An 18,434-nucleotide genomic window follows, 5' to 3' on the forward strand; every position below is an offset into this window, starting at 1 on the left:
AATTTCCTTTGGGTCTTCGTTGAAAATTTATGTTCATGCCTGATACTTTCTTTTTCTTCGCTTAGCCTTGCGTTGGGTCCTCATCGAATTATGATGAAAAAATACTCCATGATTTGTCAGATGTTGTTGGAGATGACAAGACATTATTGCTTCGTTCACTAGAATGATGGAAGTAGAGATTGGTGTAGATCTAATGACTTCAATTATGGGCGTCATAAAGTTTAGCTCCTCATATATCTATTGTCTCTATAACTATCTTGTTGTTGTTCAATGAATCCTCTTACCTTTATTATTTGTGGAGGTTATAATCCTTCTAAGATACGAATTGATTTTGTCATAATGACATCTTATTTTTTATTGACACTTTCTTGTATTTTTTCTTCATTAATATCATCTTTTTTCCTTTGAATCCTCTATTGGTTCATCCATTAATGCTTCCCTTTGTGTACATTGATGACTTCGGTGCTACTTATTATTATTTCTTCACATTTCCTCATTGACTTTCTCTTCTTGAATTGTGCAAAGGACAATACAACTTTTACAATACGAGGATAGTACGTCTTCATCTCTTTTTGGATGTTAATATGAAGTCCTTCAATAAAAGTATTCAACAATTTTTGTTCTGATCAATCACGAGTTTGGTTAAAGAGTCGAAGAAAGCGATTATGATATTCTGCTACCGTGGTGATTTGTTGAATTTTGGATAATTTTTCATCTATATTATTATACTCTTGAGGTGTGAAATGTGTGAGAAGACCATCTACAACTCCTTCCATATTGCAGATCTATGACATGACATAACTAATTGATACCATCGGAGAGCCTCTCTATCCAGATGCAAAGAAGCTATTTCAACCTTTGAATCATTTAATGTGTCGTGTAAGATAAAATATCTTTCTATTTTAGAAATAAATCTAGTAAGATCTCTACTTCGCCAACAAGAGAATTCATCTTTATAGGATCTTCAATTTGTCATAACATGAAATTAATCTTGCTCTGATATCAAGTTGATAGGAGTCATATCTCGTGGAAAATAGAGAAAATAATATTTTGAAGTGATTATTTGAATAAGTCTATTTGGGAATTGTATCAATTAAAATAATACTTATATCCACCAATGCAAATAATACATATGTCCACACCAATGCAAATGAATTTTCTTAGGTTTCAAACTTTCAAGACCCTTTAATCTGGTCAGTATTGGTGAAATCACCTCCAGTTAGGCTGGGATTGTCATCCCTAATTAATACATATAAATAACCTATTTTCTTTGCTAGTTAGGAAACATCTTTAAAATCCATCAGGAAATAATCTGTAAAGACAAATCCTAAAGATGATTTACCTGTATTCATTTAACAATGATACGTATTTGTTACTTAAATGCCATAGTGCTAGTGTTGGCAACCGTTACTTGAGGAAGTTGGATGAAAATCTCTTATAATCATGACATTCTTTAAAGGATGCAATGTATAGACAAATACATGTTAGCAACACTTTTGGAAATTTGTAGGACTAAGATAGGAGATTAGTAATCTATTATTTATAAGAATTAACATAGCTGCCGTATGTGCCTCTCATTATTTCATTTATCTAATCTATTTGGATGAACTTTATCATACCAACCATTTGTTTAATTGTACAGATAGTTGAGTTGATGAGTGGGAACATGGACATATTTACTACCAAAGAGTTTAAATGCTTCTGATTAATTTCTTCTTACTAATATCTTCCAGTTTGAGTACAAAAGAGTTTCATTTCTGGTTGCAGTGTTTGGGATGGGTCCTTCAAATCCTGCTAATATGTTGGCAATGCAACAACAGCAACAAGGTGGATTTCGAAACATGTCGACTAACGCCCATAACTTGCAGCCTGGGATGGTTAACCTTCCAAATACAATTCAGAATCCCAACTTTACACAGCAACAACAAAACCAACAGTAGCTGATGCATCGAATCACAGGATGAACAGTATTGCCTGTTAACAGTGTCCAATAATGATCTAGCCATTGTGATGCGACTAGATATTACCAAGAAAGTAAGTTAACTAGGAGCAATTTTCCTTTTCTTCTGTTCCATTTGTTCTTCACGATAATCATCAGCCAGGCTACTTTTAGTTGGTCGGAGGTTGTGTTACCAATTCCTGCCTAACTGTGCACATTCTATCTGTAAGCGTGAAGCCTCATTGTTTTATTAAATTTTCCCGCAACTAGAAAATGTTTGGTGCTATTTTGCTGGATTGTATGAGAAAATAATCTATGTTGAAACTATTTTTTCCTTTTTTTTGATTATTTTAGCTGAATTTGCTGATTACATTTCTTTCATTTATTTCACATACTTGAAGGTAACTCTTTTCCCCTCGATCAATTCTTGCTTAGGTTTGTCCATTGTCCTTTGGCATAAAAATAGTGTGCTCGATGTCATGGTAAAAAGACTTTTTGTCATTGATCATTGTGATTAAAATGGCATTTGCACTCATAGTTTTCTGGCTGAGAGTGGAAAAGTAAAAAATTCCTTTCAAATTAAGTTAGTTCGATATTCTACAAATTGGATTGGTTGCAAAAGATGCACTGCAAAGTTTTTGTTGTTGAAAATTCTATAATTGTGTTGCAAGGCTATGTGAAATATTAGATTTTGTAAAATTTGTCTGTTTGTTTGTTTTTAAAATAATTTTTGTCGTTATTTCAAATTCTGCTCTTGCAACTCTGCCTCAATTTTTGTTGTTGTATTATTTTGAATAAAGAAATTCTATTGAGTTTTACATAACTTTAACTTAACAGCATCAAATCTTTGTGCCATAGTATTTGTGTACTTTTTTTGAATTTGGACTCTTCAAATAAAATGCTCTTCACTAAATTTAGGAGAAAATGTGCCCATGCTTATCGACTTTGACAAAATAGTTTTCTACCCATACTTCAAAATGTAATCGCTGTGACGGTAGTAAATTAGAATTTCTATGAATAAGCTATAAGGAATTTATCCCCTATTTTACCATAAACACATGAGTGTGTATGATTACTAAATTATAGATTGGACCAAACAAAAGAAATCACTACGAGATGATCTTTCAGCAATTGTAAATACATAATATTATGGAGAATACAGCAGGAAAGTAGTGGCAGAGTAAAAGCGTTTTTTGGAGAAACAGAATGAATGGCTTTTCCTCTCAGAGGAATTTTAAGTCATTCACTTTGAGATAGGTAAAGCTGTCAAATGGATCAATCCACGATCAAGCAGGTCAACTTATTAAAAATTTATCATATGACGGAGTAAAATGGGCCAACTCATGAACTTGATGGGTTGAAAAATCTCTAATTTAATCCAATTCAAGACAAGTTATGAGTTAGACATGTCAATCTATGGACATGTCAAAAAATAAAAAAATATTAAAAATTTTAAATTTGAATTACAATTTAATTGAAATTTTTAAATTTAAATTGCGATTTAGATGTGTCAAATTCATTAGTACATTAAATTTTTTATTTTAATTTTAAATTAAAAAATAAATTTTCTTAACACACGGATCAACTCAAGTCCACCACGAATCAACCCATGCGGATCGTGATCCTAACCAAGTCGGCTCACTTGAGCTCATCTTAAAATGAGTTGATAAAATTTCAACTCAACCTACTAAAATTGTTTGACGGGGCAGACCAATCTGATTGATCTAATTCAAATTGATAGCTATAGATATAAATTACAAAGGACTATAATGGTGTAAACTGTAAAGTTTTGTACAGAACAGCTCATTTGGACGAGTAGATCTGTCAAAACTTCTTTTGGATTTTTCAGATAAAAAGTTTCAGGGGGAAAAAAATCTCAATCAACACACGTGGACATTAGAATTTTATGTACAAGTTGGATTTATCTACAAAATCTCACTTTCGTTGCCCCCCAAACAGATTGAATAACAAATCATATCAGGAGACACCCAGGAAAGTAAAAATGATGACATTTTGGATTACATATACTTAGAGAAAAAGAGGAAACAATCATATATAAAGATCTATGTACATATTGCTATCACGTCACATCTCAGATAGCAAATTGCTAATCTTCTGAAGTTCCTCGAGAGCTGCAAATGCTGCAATTTGATGTTGTCCGAGATCATCTGCATTCGACCTGCTATTTCCAGAATTTTCAGGGATTTGATCTTTCTTTAAGGCCGACTCAATGATCTGCCGAATAGAAGGTACAATATAAACTGGTGTATACCTGGCTAATCAAACACTTGATTGACCTCATCATTTTTTTGAGCAAGACAGGAATAATATACCTTTTGTCAAATCCTGTGAATGTTTTAATTGAAAATATGAAAAAAAAGAAAGTAAAAAGACGAGCATCACAATGGGTTTATCACCTTTTGGTAGAGATGCCAAAGATAAATCCATAAATTCCAGTCATTTATTAAGTGTTGCAGTTCTACCCATTAATGTATCAATTCATAGTCAGAATAATGAGAAGGGAGTCGATGAGGTATTTGCACCCGTTGCTCGCCTTGAAACAATTCGGTTGATCATTTCTACCCATTACTTGGTATGTATGAACAATGTGAGGAATGATAAAAATGGTGATTGTTACTGGTTTGCTTGTATGTGGAAGACAGGGAATAATCCAAAGATAGATATTGGCATAATGTCCTACTATCTTGGGATTGAAGTGAAGCAACAGAGGATGGCATATTTATTTCTAAGAAAAAGGATATGCAGAAAAAATTCTCAAGGAGTTTGATATGAAAAAGTGCAAGCCGGTTTGGACACCCGTGGAATGTGGGATCAAGCTACACATGAATCAAGATGGTAAAAAGATCGAGCATCAAAAGTCTAGTTGGAATAATGAGAATTGGGACCGGGTTTGTGAAATTGCAGCTAATGTTCAGAATAATGAGAAGGGAAGCTTGTTCAGAGCTACCGTCTTCCTTTTCACCCGTTAAGGCTTTAGATGGTAGGAAAGAACTAGGAAATTTGACAAGTACATGCATCTTTCATTAAACTCTTAAAAGCATTAGAAGATGGAAAAAAAAACACAAGGAAATGGATTAATATATGCAACACCTTCTGTGTCAAACAAATTTGTTATGCTTGAGTACCAGAACGTGTCCTAAAATAACTTTTGTATCTTCTAATCAATGCCTCCAACATTTGTGATCACAAGTTTTCTCCGTATTAATTATTGAGTAATGTTCAAGGTATCATCTCTGAAAAAGACCAGTGTTCAAGATATATAGACCTCCAAGTAGGCTCAAGTTCTTTTAACTGTTTTAAACCTGACTATTTTGAAGCCTTATCATGGCTCGTTTTCCCCAACATTGAAGTTTGCAGCTATAGTTTATATAGGAGTATGCCTCATCCACAAAACCTGGAAACCCAGTCAATTCTGTGCATGCTAGTATTTGCTGTATGGAAATTCTCTTGCATTTGCAAAGAAAAAATTTAGACAGAAGAGCCAATCACAAAATTTTTTAATACACATCTCATAAATATATTTTGATCCACAAGCTGTAGTTATGCAACAGAAAGCATGAATCCAACTACAGATTATGTTTTATTTTTAAATGTTGGAGCATAAAATGTATTGTTTTATGGACACGAGTATGGCTTAACCAAAACAATGTGCCATAATTATTATGCTAGGCACACAATTCACTAATATAAAAACTAGTTGAGACTAGTTATTCAAAGAGAAAGATCAAGTAGTTATCTTTATCACATCATCAAGTCTTGTTGGTCCAACTATTTGGAGTTGGGTACATGTAACTTACCCTACCATTGCATTCACTACAAGGCTATATCACTTAGTAATATTCAATTATTCAGATAGCAATTTATCAGCAAATTATGAAAAAGGAAGATGGTATGAAATGTTCAAGTTAACTGGCCTTGTCATTTTTTTTATTACAACCACTCTAGACAAATTTTGTCTAGGCATAAGAAACTGACAGATGATATGACAGGTAAAAAAAAATTGTAACAACTTTTACTTAAATGAACACTTTACCTGTATTTTATCAAACATGGACTTTCCGATAGTTCTTAAAGTCTCGTTGATATTTTTGTCTTCATCTTTTATCCTTTCATGCACTGAAAAGGAATTACAGTGTGGATAATTAATTTGGAGAATAGAAATAGTGCAATAATCTGCATCAACAAGAGATTTTTAGATTCAGGTGTTCCATTTTTTAGGTTACCTTGACAACTGCCTCTATTAGATTTTTGAAACAACTGAAATCTACCAGCAAGTGGTTTCTGCTGCTTTAGAGGTGCTGAATCTGTTTCTTCTCTACCAGATCCATGTCCACTTTCGCTTATACACTTGGTGATCCCTTCCTTATCAATAATGTAACTACATGGTTCTTCCACATGATTAATCTCATCATAAGCATCAACAACCAATGAAGTTGATGTGACACTACTTTCTTCTGAGTCATACTCATGGTCATTGACCATTCTAAAGGGACTGGTCATTGTTGACAAATTCTCAGCACTAGAACATGTTTCGCCAGCAATATCTGATTGCTTTCTCTTGATATTTTGATCATCCTGTTCCCCATGAAAATATGATTCTGTTTCTACCTCTGAAGTACTGGGAATTCCACATCTATACTTACTTTGGTCATTATCAGTATTACTGTCTACAATAGTTTTCTTATCAGAAGGTCCTCCATTTTTGTTTGGTATCTCCATTGGACAAGGAACAGATCCTGTCCTTGATAGACTGAACTTTCTAGCTACTGCTTCCTTTTTCTTATCGCTCGAAGTGGTAGTGGTGCTATTTCCCTTTTTAAGTTCTTCTGATGCATACATAGATCTCCACTTCTCTTCCCAGTAGCTGTCTGATAGTTGATTTGGAGTGATTGGGCTAGAGCCATAGGAAAGGCTATGCCCTCTTCTACCTTCACGATTATATCTAGAGGTTGTTCCTCCCTGAGAACAAGAGGAGAAAACCAAGTCCAGAGCAAGAGCTTGCAGTGACTTTGCTTTCTCGATCAACTTCTTGACATTCAAGTCTTCAGGAATATTTAATAACCTCTGGAGACAAGCTGTTGCAAAATCAGTGGCTAGAAGTGAAGATCTCAGGTGAAGTAGAACAGAAACAGCCATTGCTAGGATAAATGCTCCCCTAGGTGAGCACAATATCCTGCATCTAAATTCTACCTCATTTGCCTTGTGTGGAAAATTTTTATTGTTAGGATAAGAGAATATTTCGTCCCACATTATCAAAAGATCCTCTAGTGGAAATTCTCGTCCAAATAAAACACGCAGCCATCTCATTGCAAAGTACTGAGGCTCTACCCCAAGCTCAACCAGATGACTGTGAAGAGCTGAATCAACAGTAGCAAGGAGTTGATAAATGGCTGAGGCAGCTTCAATTATGGGAGGCAATCCTGTACTGGACCCAACTGAGGGAGAGGGAGAGAAGAATTCTGCCATCGAAACCACACCATGGCCATCATTCATTAAAATATCAAACATGCAGTAGGCATCGTGCTCCATGAATTTTTCAGATAAGATGATACCCAACTCTCCTTCTGCTCCATAAGCATCACTCATAAAAAAAATGTCCTTTGTTTCAGAATCTAGCTCATCAAGGCTTCTCACTTTGGCAGTTTTCCCTTGTGAACTATTCTCTCCATCTGTTCCTATGTTCCTATTCATGATTTTCTCAAACCTGTAGTTGGCGCTCAAGTCAGTTTCAGGAAGAGATACACCTTGAAATTCATCATTGAAGTGGTCTTCATATTGTCCACGTACATGTGAAAGGTACTGGAGATCAACATGAAGAACATACAAAAGTGGAGCTAGTAGTTCATGCATTCCTGTACAAACATAACATATAGATAAAAAAAAACAAATACAAAATACATGGTAATATCTGAAATCTATCCTGGCATTGATAAGGTGTTCTGTCTTAAAATTGGCTGCAGCAATTTGGAACTTGAAATTTCCAAAAAGCAAAATAAATGCAACATAAAACTATGGAACATTCAGTCAGAACTATATACTAGGAAATGCAAGTGAGTACTAACAATAATCTGGTGTATTAAAAATATTTAAGAACTGGTTCTACATAGAACAATCCAGATCAGCAAGGATTCTCATCTCTTTCTATGGTAAGAGTTATGCTTGAATAAATCACTAGTTAGTGGCTGACACACCCTAACCTAATATAGAAAAAAAAACTATGTGCAAACTTGTGGCTATTTGTTCAATTTTTGTATTTGCAAAGGAAAAAAACTATTGCCTGAAACTGAATAACAGAAACTTCTTCTAGTAACAATCCTGGAGAGACAAGTATGACAAATTTATTGGTAGCATGATAAAGTAGAAAATTTGTAGTTTTGTTCAAAGTTTGATTTACCTTGTTGTTTTCAAGCGTATCACATTACGAATCACAAAAATGCAACAAAATTTTTTGTTTATGATAACTGTTGTTTAAATAGCAAAAGCAAACATAGATACAGCAATGTGAGGCAAGCAGGATGAAAACAAAAAAAACTTTATGCACCTTGCCTATATCCGCATTCTGGATGAATAAGGCACCACAAAAGAAGTATTCGTCTCAACATAGTCTGGCATGTGGTTGTCTGGAAATAACTTTCCTGATCAGGATACAACCGTGACAAATCCTGATCAAGCATCTTTTCCACTTCAGCATTCCTAAAATAGCGGCTCCAAATGCTATCTGTTGAGACAATGTGTGAATCAGTGTCAATGTAAACCATGTTATCCTATATGCCAGACAAAATTCATAAAACAAACAGATAAGATTGAGTTTCTGTTCTCAAAATTGAAGTCATCAAGTCATGTTATCAAAACAAACAAGAAACCATTTTTCCTTAGACTATGGGTGAGAAGGCCAAGGGATGACATGGAACATCCATCCTTCAGGGACTTTGGATTTTTGCCTCGCCTTAAAGCAAAGTACTCTTTCAATTTCCTTCCTTCCAAACTTACTTCCCAGTCTTCTCAGTAGCTAAAGGAAAGAAAGTCAACCAAGATTTAGAAGTTTCAATCAGGCTATAGCTCAAGAAAAGAAAGTTTCATGTGTCCATTAAGTCTGAAGTGCAATAGATAAAGAGACACAATCCACCAAAGCCTAACCCTCTAAAGAGGAAGTCATCCAAAAACCATTGCCTTGCAATTCAATGGGGCAAAATGTTGGAGTCAATTTCAATCCAAATTCTCCTCGAACTAGAGGTCTGAGAAAGATATGAAACTCAGGGAAGGAATTCAGATTGGATCCACTAATCTTGGGAGGAGGTCTATGCCTCCTTGGCAATCAAACACCCAAATAACCATGAGTTGCTACAAATATTAATTGTTCGCCTGGAAAACAGATATTTCTTTAGTTATATATGTCAAACACCTTCCTGTTCCAACTTGAAATATGGATTCTTCACATCAACATCATATATATGAACAAATGATGGTGGTGTGCAAAGAAAAGTGAATGTAAACTGATGAATTGCTCTTATTATACCATTTTTTTTTAATAAATCAAGTGTATTTGTTTGTAAGGAAGGAAGGATATTTCATTCACATGCATGTTTGATACTAAGAATTGAAAAGGACAGCAAGTTTATACCACTTACCTGGACTTTGTGATAATGGATTGTCCTTGACAAGATCAGAATTGATATCATCATCCTTCGAGAGGTGAGGATCGACTATAAGCCTTCGTCTCAGATTGGCATATCTGTCAAGCAAAATGTTATGTGACTTGACGAAGAAATTTCAAAGAAAAAAAAAGACAGATGAATTTTCTTTTATGAATGCACAAGATGCCGTCGTCTCGAAGATGACGGTACGTCAGGTAAGAGAGTAACTGAACAATCCATCAGTATCAGAACGAATATATCCTATTTCCGTCAAAAAACACAAAATGTGGAAAAGACAGTCCGACCTCCTCCTGGAATCTGCAGCGACCCGCCGGAGATCAACGAGGGAAGAAGAAGAAGAAGAAGAAGAACTCGGCAGGACGCCGAGATGGATGCGCCATCGTACTCCGCGAAGGCTTGAGAATCTGACCTCGGTGCTCGATTCGTGCGCAGAAGACGACGGCGTTTGATCCAATGCGGAAGTAGGCGGCATCGAATGGTAAAGGAGCGATTCGTGCGCAGAAGACGACGGCGTTCGGGGAAGAGGAGAGAAGAGGAAAACGAAATCAAATGGTAAAGGAGCGAAAAAGTTGCGACTTTTTGGATGGAGAAAAGGCGACTTGACTTTGTGTGGCCTGGCCCATAGCCATAGGAAGAAGATGAAAATTTTATTATATTATAATATATATATATTTTTTAATTTTGCTCTTTTACTTTGAATAAAATAAAGCAATAATAAATTTTGTTTTTTTTTTTTTGGTCGTGGCGCTCCGACTTCCGTACGACAACCTTAAAATTTCAGACGGAAAACGAAAACCCTAAAATGGCTGGAGGGCGCGGCGGCTGCAGGCCGAGGACCGGCAGCGGAGAATATAGGTTCCCGGCGGGGTTCGAGGTGGAAGTAAGGAGTAATGAAGAGGGTTTCCGCGGGGTCTGGTACGAGGCCAACATTGTCCGCCGCATATGGCGGCGGCGCCGCCGCCGCCGCTACGAAGTCGTTTTCTCTTCGCTAGTTGACGACGAAAACCCTTCCCATCCCCTTCGCGAGCTCGTCCATCGCTCCAACGTTCGCCCCCGGCCACCGCCCGTATCCCAAACTCACTACTGCCTGTATGATCTCGTCGAGGCTTTCCACAAGGATGGCTGGTGGTCGGGCGTGGTGGCGGCCCTCTTACCTGGCCTGCCTCGCACGGACTACCTAGTAGCCTTTCCTACCAGTAGGGAAGAGCACGTGGTCGAGGCGTCCTGCCTCCGCCCTCAGCTCCATTGGAGAAGCGGTGACTGGGTCCCTGCGGCTCAGCAGGTAACCCTTCCTTCCTGCTTCCACAATGGTCAGATCATTCTATTTCTCCACTCTTCTCTATGTACGACGATACGTATATCAAAGATTTCTGTTTTGCCCAGGGAGCTGATGGTCCGCCGTTTTCCCTTGCCGCTCGCGTCGAAGTCAACCAAATCAGAGAGAACTGTGGTGCTTCCTGGTTTGCTGCTATTGTTCGGAAAATACTAAGCAGTAACACCTTTTTGGTCGAGTACGAGAATTTTCAAGCCGAGAGCGACAGTGACTTGCTCACCGAATATGTGGATGCCCAATTCATCAGACCTTATCTGCCCAATTCAGTGAAGAAGAAGGATTTTGACATATATGATGAGGTGGAGGTGCTTTATTGTGGTGGATGGGCACGAGGAAAGATTTCAAAAATTGACGGGTTACAATTCGTTGTGAAAGTGCTTCACCTTGGCAAGGAGATACAGTTTGGTGTCGACCAGATGCGACCTGCTCGATTCTGGAATGAGAAAGAGTGGGTCTTTAATTTTCAGGTGTGACTTTTGCTTTCAAGCTACCATTCTAATAGCTACCCATGATCTAGCTAATATACTACATGTGGCTAACCTTTTTGAATAAATTCTTTTGTTGTTAATCTCTTGTATGCTTGTTGTTATTGTTGGCGTGCGATTAAACTTGTTAAGTTAATCCCGATATTGCTAGGCCAATACTTGAGCTTGTTCTGAATTTTTCACTACTTTAATTATTGTTATCTAGCTTCTTGTTCCTCATGAAAGCTGGAAGGCTAGTATTTCAATAACCCTTCAGAAGTAGATTTAGGCACATGGAATAAGTGCTTATTGTAGTTGGAATTTTTCATGAATTAACACATAATAAAGTTGATATGCTTTTTAGGAATCCTTGGTTGTTAATTATGAACATCTTCATATTTTAAAAATTTCAGAGAAAGAACAAAAGATTGCAATCGAGATCCACCCGTAGATCTGCCCGTACTAAATGGAAATCACAAACTGGCGAAAGATGCTCTCCTATTACAGTGTCCATTTCAAGTGATGAGGATGAGCATACACATGAATCTGGCTCTGTTGAGTTGACTTCCCTTGAGCCTCTACAACCTGGCAAAAACATGATAACGATGTTAGTGGAATACAACAATACACTGGAATGTAATTTACTGGTTGACTTGCCTTTGACTTCTACAGCTGGAATTGACCAATGCACTTCAATGAAAATAGTAGAAAATAATTCCTCAAAGGAGCAGCATCACTCTGAGGGAATCTTACCACCTTATGTCTTTCGAGACAATCCTGTCTATCAACATCAGCTTCCAGATGTAAATGGTGGAGCTGCTAATGAAAGTCAAGAAGTTGACAATGCTTCATGTGGTTATCAACTGAAGGAAACTCAACTAAATGCATCACCAGCTAGTACTGCAATGAATCCTCTTCCCAAACTCAAAGAAAAGGAGGATGAAGGTACCTCAGATTCTCATGTGAATTTCAAGAAGAGAAAGTTCAAGGTACTTGTTCATAAGCCCACACACCAGCGGAAGGCTGCTAAACATGATGTAAGAAACTTTTTTTTTCTTTTCTGGATACTTTCGTAGTACTAAAGCACAATTCAATTCTACTTGAACTATCATTCTGTTTCTAATGCTAGGGTGTGGGTCAGCATGCAGAGGATGTGAATGGAAGGAGGGATGACTCATCAAGTTGTCTATTTAGTGACAGCCCTCAACAACTTTCCCAACAAAACAATATCTTAGGTGAGCTTGATCATCATTTGTTCTGTTATATAGGAATGACAACATTTTTTTTTTTAAGAAAAAAAAATTATTACATTTTGGTTAGTTGCACCATTACCATCAAATGGTTGCAATCACCAAGTTGATTATTTTCAATATGGTTTACCCACCCAAAATATGTATTTTCAGAGAACTTGCTGGTGCAATCTTTGCCAGGCATTGCCTCAAGCTCATATGAAACTCCAGTATCTTGTGGGACCACGGACAGTGCAAAATGTTGCATTGAAGGCCCGAGTGTACCTTCAAAGGTAGGGGAAGTTCTTGCTGAAATCCATCAAAGAGAAACACCACTGGGGACTATTGACGATGAGGGAGTCCTAATTGTTCCCCGCTCTAGTGAGCCACCAGAAAGTGAAATGCTGTTGCCATTTTCAAGGACTTCAGCAATGTGGCAATCAATTGAGTCGATGGAGGTATTCCAGTTAATGCCACAAAATCCTCATTTTCGCGTACTAGAGCAGTATGCTATGGAATTTCGAGAAGGGATGGCTATAGGTCTTATGGTGTCTTTTGCCAACTTAGTGACCAATATAAAGCGGTTACATATTGATGATGCTCAAGATACTATTGAGGAGAGAATGAGTGCGCTAGTCCTCCTGGAGGAGAATGGATTTGATGTCAGTCAATTGCATTCTTGGCTCCAAAAGCTGCTTGAGATACATCACAATCGGAGGCAATTGGAGGCTAGAAAGGCATCAATTGAAGTAAAGATTGCAGAGAAAAAGGCCGACAATGATTGTCTTCAGTCATCCATTACTTCAGTTGACAAAACCATCATGGAACTTGAACAAAATCTCACTAGTGCCCATAAGACTAAAGATTCAGCCATTTTACAGAAGAACCTCAATAATGCTGAGATATCTAAATTGGAAATGAGCATCCGTGAAATTGAAAAAAGTTTCAATTCAATTGAAGCTAGTTTCAGAGCTACTTATGAGATATCTAAATTTAGCTGAAGCAAGTTCCATAGCTACCTTGTATAATCCTCTTTTGTCTGAAGCAAGTTTCTTTTATGCATCATGGTGAATGCTGCATCAAATGTCAGCTTGTTTTGTCTGTAAATTTAATCTCAAGGCAAAAGGTGCTGCCTTCATGAACAATGAGTTGTTTTGTTTGACTAGCACGAGTGCGTAGCACTATGCTTGCCGCATGCATGCATGCCTTTGAAAAAGATTATATTACCAACGAAGTGCGTTCGTATGCTTAAGTTAGGGTTTATTACCAACTATGTTATGGTTTGTTTTGTTTAAGTGAGCACGAGTTCTTATGCTTGCTTTTATTACCAACGAAGAATGTGTGTTTGATGAAAAGGTGCTAGAATGCATAATGGATGCATATTTGTGTGAGATGATTCATATTGATTTTAAGTCTGGATGGATTTTTAAAAAAAATATAATTCAGAGAAGGCTTTGCTTGATTAGGGTTTGCTTAATTAATTTTAAAAGTAGATGTTTTTTTATTTGTCTATTGAATAAATTTGGAGTATAATTTATATATATTCAAAAGAGTATTTATTTTATTCAAAAAAAATGATAAATATCAGTTAGTCTCATTGACTATCCTTGAGGGTGATCGATCCAGTTTCATGGAAGTTTCTTACCGGCTACCAGAGGGTGCATGCCCAGCCCAAATGCCTAGCATCCTTTAATTGTGCTCCTCATTTGGAGAAAAATTTATACAAATACTTCGTAATTGAGGATCGAATCGTAGGTGTTTGGGTGACAACTTGAATGTCCTACCATAACATCATGCCCCGAGGACATATTTATTGTATTCGAGATTCAAACTTTGGTGCTTAGATAATGTTTTCTTAATTTATATATTAATATTCATTTCATTTAGATCTTTAGAATATTCATTTCATTTAGAATTTAAATTTTGATTTTTTTTATTATTTCTTTAAGTGTTTTATCATTGAACTGTATTCGCATGAAGATGAAAGTTTTTTTTTTATACAAACACAAATTGACAATTCAAAATATTTCTTTTAAATATTATTTCTATGATAAACATTTGCTAAGAACAAATTATTATTATATTCCATTTTCTCTTGAGTTATAGGACATTATAATAATTAAAAATTTTATTTATAGAGTATGTTATTTTTTAAAAAATAATCATTTCATAATTAAAAAATAAATCCGTCACTTCAACGATCCCTCTAAAATCGATCCTACGAGTATGGAGAAAAATAAATTCAGATACACATGCAAGACACGCATAGTAAATTTTTCCAAAATTCGACTTTTGACTATTATATCAAAAATATCATACATCCATCCTCTGCACTACGTTCTGTGGACAATTATTTCACAATAAAGACACCAAAATGAGACACCAAGATGCTCATGTAAAAATATATATAATCTTTTGAGATAAAGTATACCAATATAATAGTTTACTATTATTGGAGGTCAATCTTGTGGTAGTGATCAATTGTTTTAATAACATCGATTAAATTGTGCATAATAGATCCAATATGATTTTTTTTATATATTCGTGAGAGTAGTTTCGTGTATAGAATTGTTTTTTTTTATTGTTGAACTCAGATTTCTTTTTAAGTTTGTGATGTGTAGAATTTTTGTGGAGAAGAAAATTATATAGTTTTCCTTTGATTACTTATAGAAAATAGCGAGAGAAGGAATTAAGAGAGAATTTATAGATCTAATTAGACATAGTCCATTTTGTCTATTTGGCAAATACATATATATACATATAAAAAAAATTAGAAAGGATAAAATCTCCTTCCACCATCTTTATTTACAAAAATAGTAAAATGCCCTTGTATATTCCCACAAAGGATAACCCTTTAAAGAGCTATCTTGAAATCTGATCTTATCAATCCTTGTTAGACCTAACTTTGGTTTGAAAATGATAGTTGGATGGTTCTAAGAATATTAACCTTAGCCTATAAAGACAATTATGGATTACAGTTTGAAATCGTGTAATTTGAAATCGTTGGTTATGGTTTGGTTCATTGTTTATAACAGTTCAAGATTATTATTATTTTTATTTTATAAAAATATTTATAAAATTTAAAAATATAAAATATAAAAGAACTTGTACTTATTTAAGTTACCAGGGTATAAAAGAATCAAAGCTCATATAGTTTGCTTATCTTTTTACCCTTAACTTGTCTTACCTGTCAAATATTTGGTCTAGCTGACCTGTTTATACTTCCTCTGTTTAGTGTCAATCGACCTACTAGGACTTCTCTCTTTACTTGATGTCCGGTCCAATTGACCTATCAGTATTGTTTTGCTAAATCAACGCATCTACTCATTTCTCTATTTAGTGTCTAATCCTTCTGATCCACTAAGACTACACTGTCTAGTGTCCGATCCTCTTGCTCCACTAGGACTTGACTGTCTAGTGTCTGGTCCTCTTGACTCACTAGGACTTTCTCAGTTAAGTGTCTTTCACACTCAACGTCCATATCAGATCTCAAGGATTTAACTTTAAACTCTTTGCCAATATTAAAATGTGATTTCGATTATTTGGTGCTACTTGCATTAATAATCTTCTTTTTTTTTTATGTTTAGAAAATCAGTTTAAAGTTAAGAAAGAATGCCTCTTATCAACCTTATAAGTATCTCTTAGATTTTCGACCAAGCAAACTTTTTCAAAACAAAGTGTTTCAACCCAAATATTTTACATTTTAAACCACTTAATATAACTTTAAAATTTAATATTCTCCCTCTTTGATACACATCAAATTTCAGAGACAATTCATATCAGATCTCCAACCCGATTAAAATATTAGATAAATCTCGCAAAATGCTTCATGGTGAAAAGACTCAATGCAGTCTTGCGGCACCGTTTGCTACTAGCAAAATGCCACACGAACATAGTATTAAATACTTCAAAAGATCGTATGAAATTAGGTCACAATCTATTAAACTAATGTTACGTTGGTCCTGACAAGATTGTTAGAAAAATCCTACACTTTACACCATTTGATCAGTCAAAATTGGTTTGTTGTGTTAGAATTGGAGATAAGATCAAAGAAAATTAATAGAGAGTAGTAGTTGCTTAGCTGATTGTGTTAGGATCCGTGCGAGCTAGAGGAGGGTAAATAGTTTCGATCACTTCATCTCGATTTCATTTTTGTCTATAAAATATTAATGAGTAGCAAAAATAAAATACACAATAAAAGAAAACACAAGCACAAGATAAACGACAAGATTTTTTATTATTATACTTACTCTATATTTGTGTCAAATAATTAAGTATAATAATATAACTAAGTATAATAGTGGTAGCTAGTTTTAATCTACATCATATCAATTGTTTGAGTCGATAGTGAGATGATGTAGAGAACACTACTCTTAATCATTCCTAATCAAGCATTAATATTCAGAGACGATATTAATGCGTTGAGACTAGCATGTAAGTCAACTGGATGACTTGATCTCATAAGTCATAGATATGAGATATCGAGTTGACACATAGGTATACATTAGAGAATGTATACTGAATTAACCCGCCATGAGAAAGTTTCATCGATCGTTATATGAGTGTCATAAACTTTTTTATATGACTATTGGTATGAATAATTCTCAGACCTGAAGTCACTACGGTTCCCTACATAAGGAGTTATGTACTTTGGTGTCGTCAAACGTCACCCATAACAGGGTGGACTATAAAGGCGATCACTGGGTATGTAATGAATTATGCGGATGAATGTAAGTGATGTAGATAAGATCTATCCCTTTCATATAACGGGAGTGATATCTTGAGACTTCTTAAAAGAGTAGAACCACGAAATGCATGGTCATGCTCAAATGAGTCAATATGAGATATTGAGCTCATTTGCTTGAGTGAGTCTACTTGGAGATCAAAAAACATAAAGATTGATAAAAGTATGACACAATCTATGCCTCATTGATCAATAGCTAGATATCGAGGATAGAAGGACATGATCATACATTATCATAGTCACAAGGTTATGTCGGATCTTGACATTCTTGTCACTTGGGTAGCAATGATGCATTGCTAGATGTCACTCATTGCTTATGTTTCTAAAATGGTTTTAGAGACATTGCCAACGTTACAAGAACCTATTGGGTCACACACAAATAACATTCTATTTTGAAGATGGGTTCATTTTAGTTTGACTAAAGGAACAATTAAGCTCATTGGATGGTCAAGACTTGAGTTAGCCTCAAGTTAGTTGAATTTGAGTTAGACTCAAATTAAACCAAGTTGATGAATGAAAGTGGATTCATCATGCATGATTAATGTGAATTAATCATGCATTGAAGAAGAAAAAGTTATCATGCATGATTAATAGGATTAATCATGCATTGATGAGAGAATATCAAAAGCCTAAAAACTTTTGGTATTCATGGCTTGATTATAAAAAGAGTTTTTCTTCCCAAAAGTTAAGTTGGATGTTGATCTTCTTGCCCCCTTCTTCTTCTTGGCCGAGAGTCTCAAGAAAGGTTGCTAGCACAACTAAAGTTTTCTCCAAAAAGTGAGTGTTCGTGTGGATACACATAGAGGCAAGGACACTTGAATGTGCAAGAAATCCGACAAACTTTGTTCGCTCAAGGGATCTTTTTTCCCCTGCAATTTATCAAAATTTATCGCTCAAGGGATAGGATTCCCTACATCTACCACCACTATAACCTTTTCTTTTTCGGATATCTTTTGGAGCCGAAGAAGTCTCTTACAACACCTGTTGTTACAAGCAATATAAAGTACAAATGGAAATGAAAGCAAAAATACTTTACAATTGAGAAACTT

The 18,434-nt window shown here is 35.5% G+C and overlaps 3 protein-coding genes across 3 annotated transcripts in view; 2 read left to right on the top strand and 1 right to left on the bottom strand.

The window, feature by feature from the left end:
- Positions 1 to 1,940, top strand: part of LOC141847485 (mediator of RNA polymerase II transcription subunit 8-like) — a 39,763-nt gene extending 37,823 nt beyond the window's left edge. Inside the window, exon 12 of the mRNA XM_074735871.1 lies at positions 1,768 to 1,940. Within this exon, the coding sequence (XP_074591972.1) occupies positions 1,768 to 1,940 (173 nt within the window). The remainder of the gene's footprint in view (positions 1 to 1,767) is intronic.
- Positions 1,941 to 3,930: 1,990 nt separating this feature from the next.
- LOC141842810 (uncharacterized) lies at positions 3,931 to 9,955 on the bottom strand. The gene is made up of 6 exons (XM_074730812.1): positions 9,900 to 9,955; positions 9,589 to 9,692; positions 8,502 to 8,678; positions 6,184 to 7,812; positions 5,994 to 6,076; positions 3,931 to 4,174 (listed from the first exon to the last, which is right to left on the bottom strand). Exons 3-6 carry the CDS (start codon positions 8,632 to 8,634, stop codon positions 4,025 to 4,027), a joined length of 1,995 nt encoding a protein of 664 aa, XP_074586913.1. The 5' UTR covers positions 8,635 to 8,678; positions 9,589 to 9,692; positions 9,900 to 9,955; the 3' UTR covers positions 3,931 to 4,024.
- Positions 9,956 to 10,417: 462 nt separating this feature from the next.
- On the top strand, positions 10,418 to 13,809 carry LOC141813512 (DUF724 domain-containing protein 6-like). The gene is made up of 5 exons (XM_074701482.1): positions 10,418 to 10,897; positions 10,999 to 11,415; positions 11,826 to 12,449; positions 12,542 to 12,647; positions 12,816 to 13,809. Exons 1-5 carry the CDS (start codon positions 10,418 to 10,420, stop codon positions 13,640 to 13,642), a joined length of 2,454 nt encoding a protein of 817 aa, XP_074557583.1. The 3' UTR covers positions 13,643 to 13,809.
- Positions 13,810 to 18,434: the final 4,625 nt, after the last annotated feature.

Source organism: Curcuma longa, chromosome 1 (genome assembly GCF_044706935.1).
Source record: "Curcuma longa cultivar G26 ecotype Majalengka, Jawa Barat chromosome 1, ITB_CL_G26_1.1, whole genome shotgun sequence".
Taxonomy (NCBI): Eukaryota; Viridiplantae; Streptophyta; class Magnoliopsida; order Zingiberales; family Zingiberaceae; genus Curcuma; species Curcuma longa.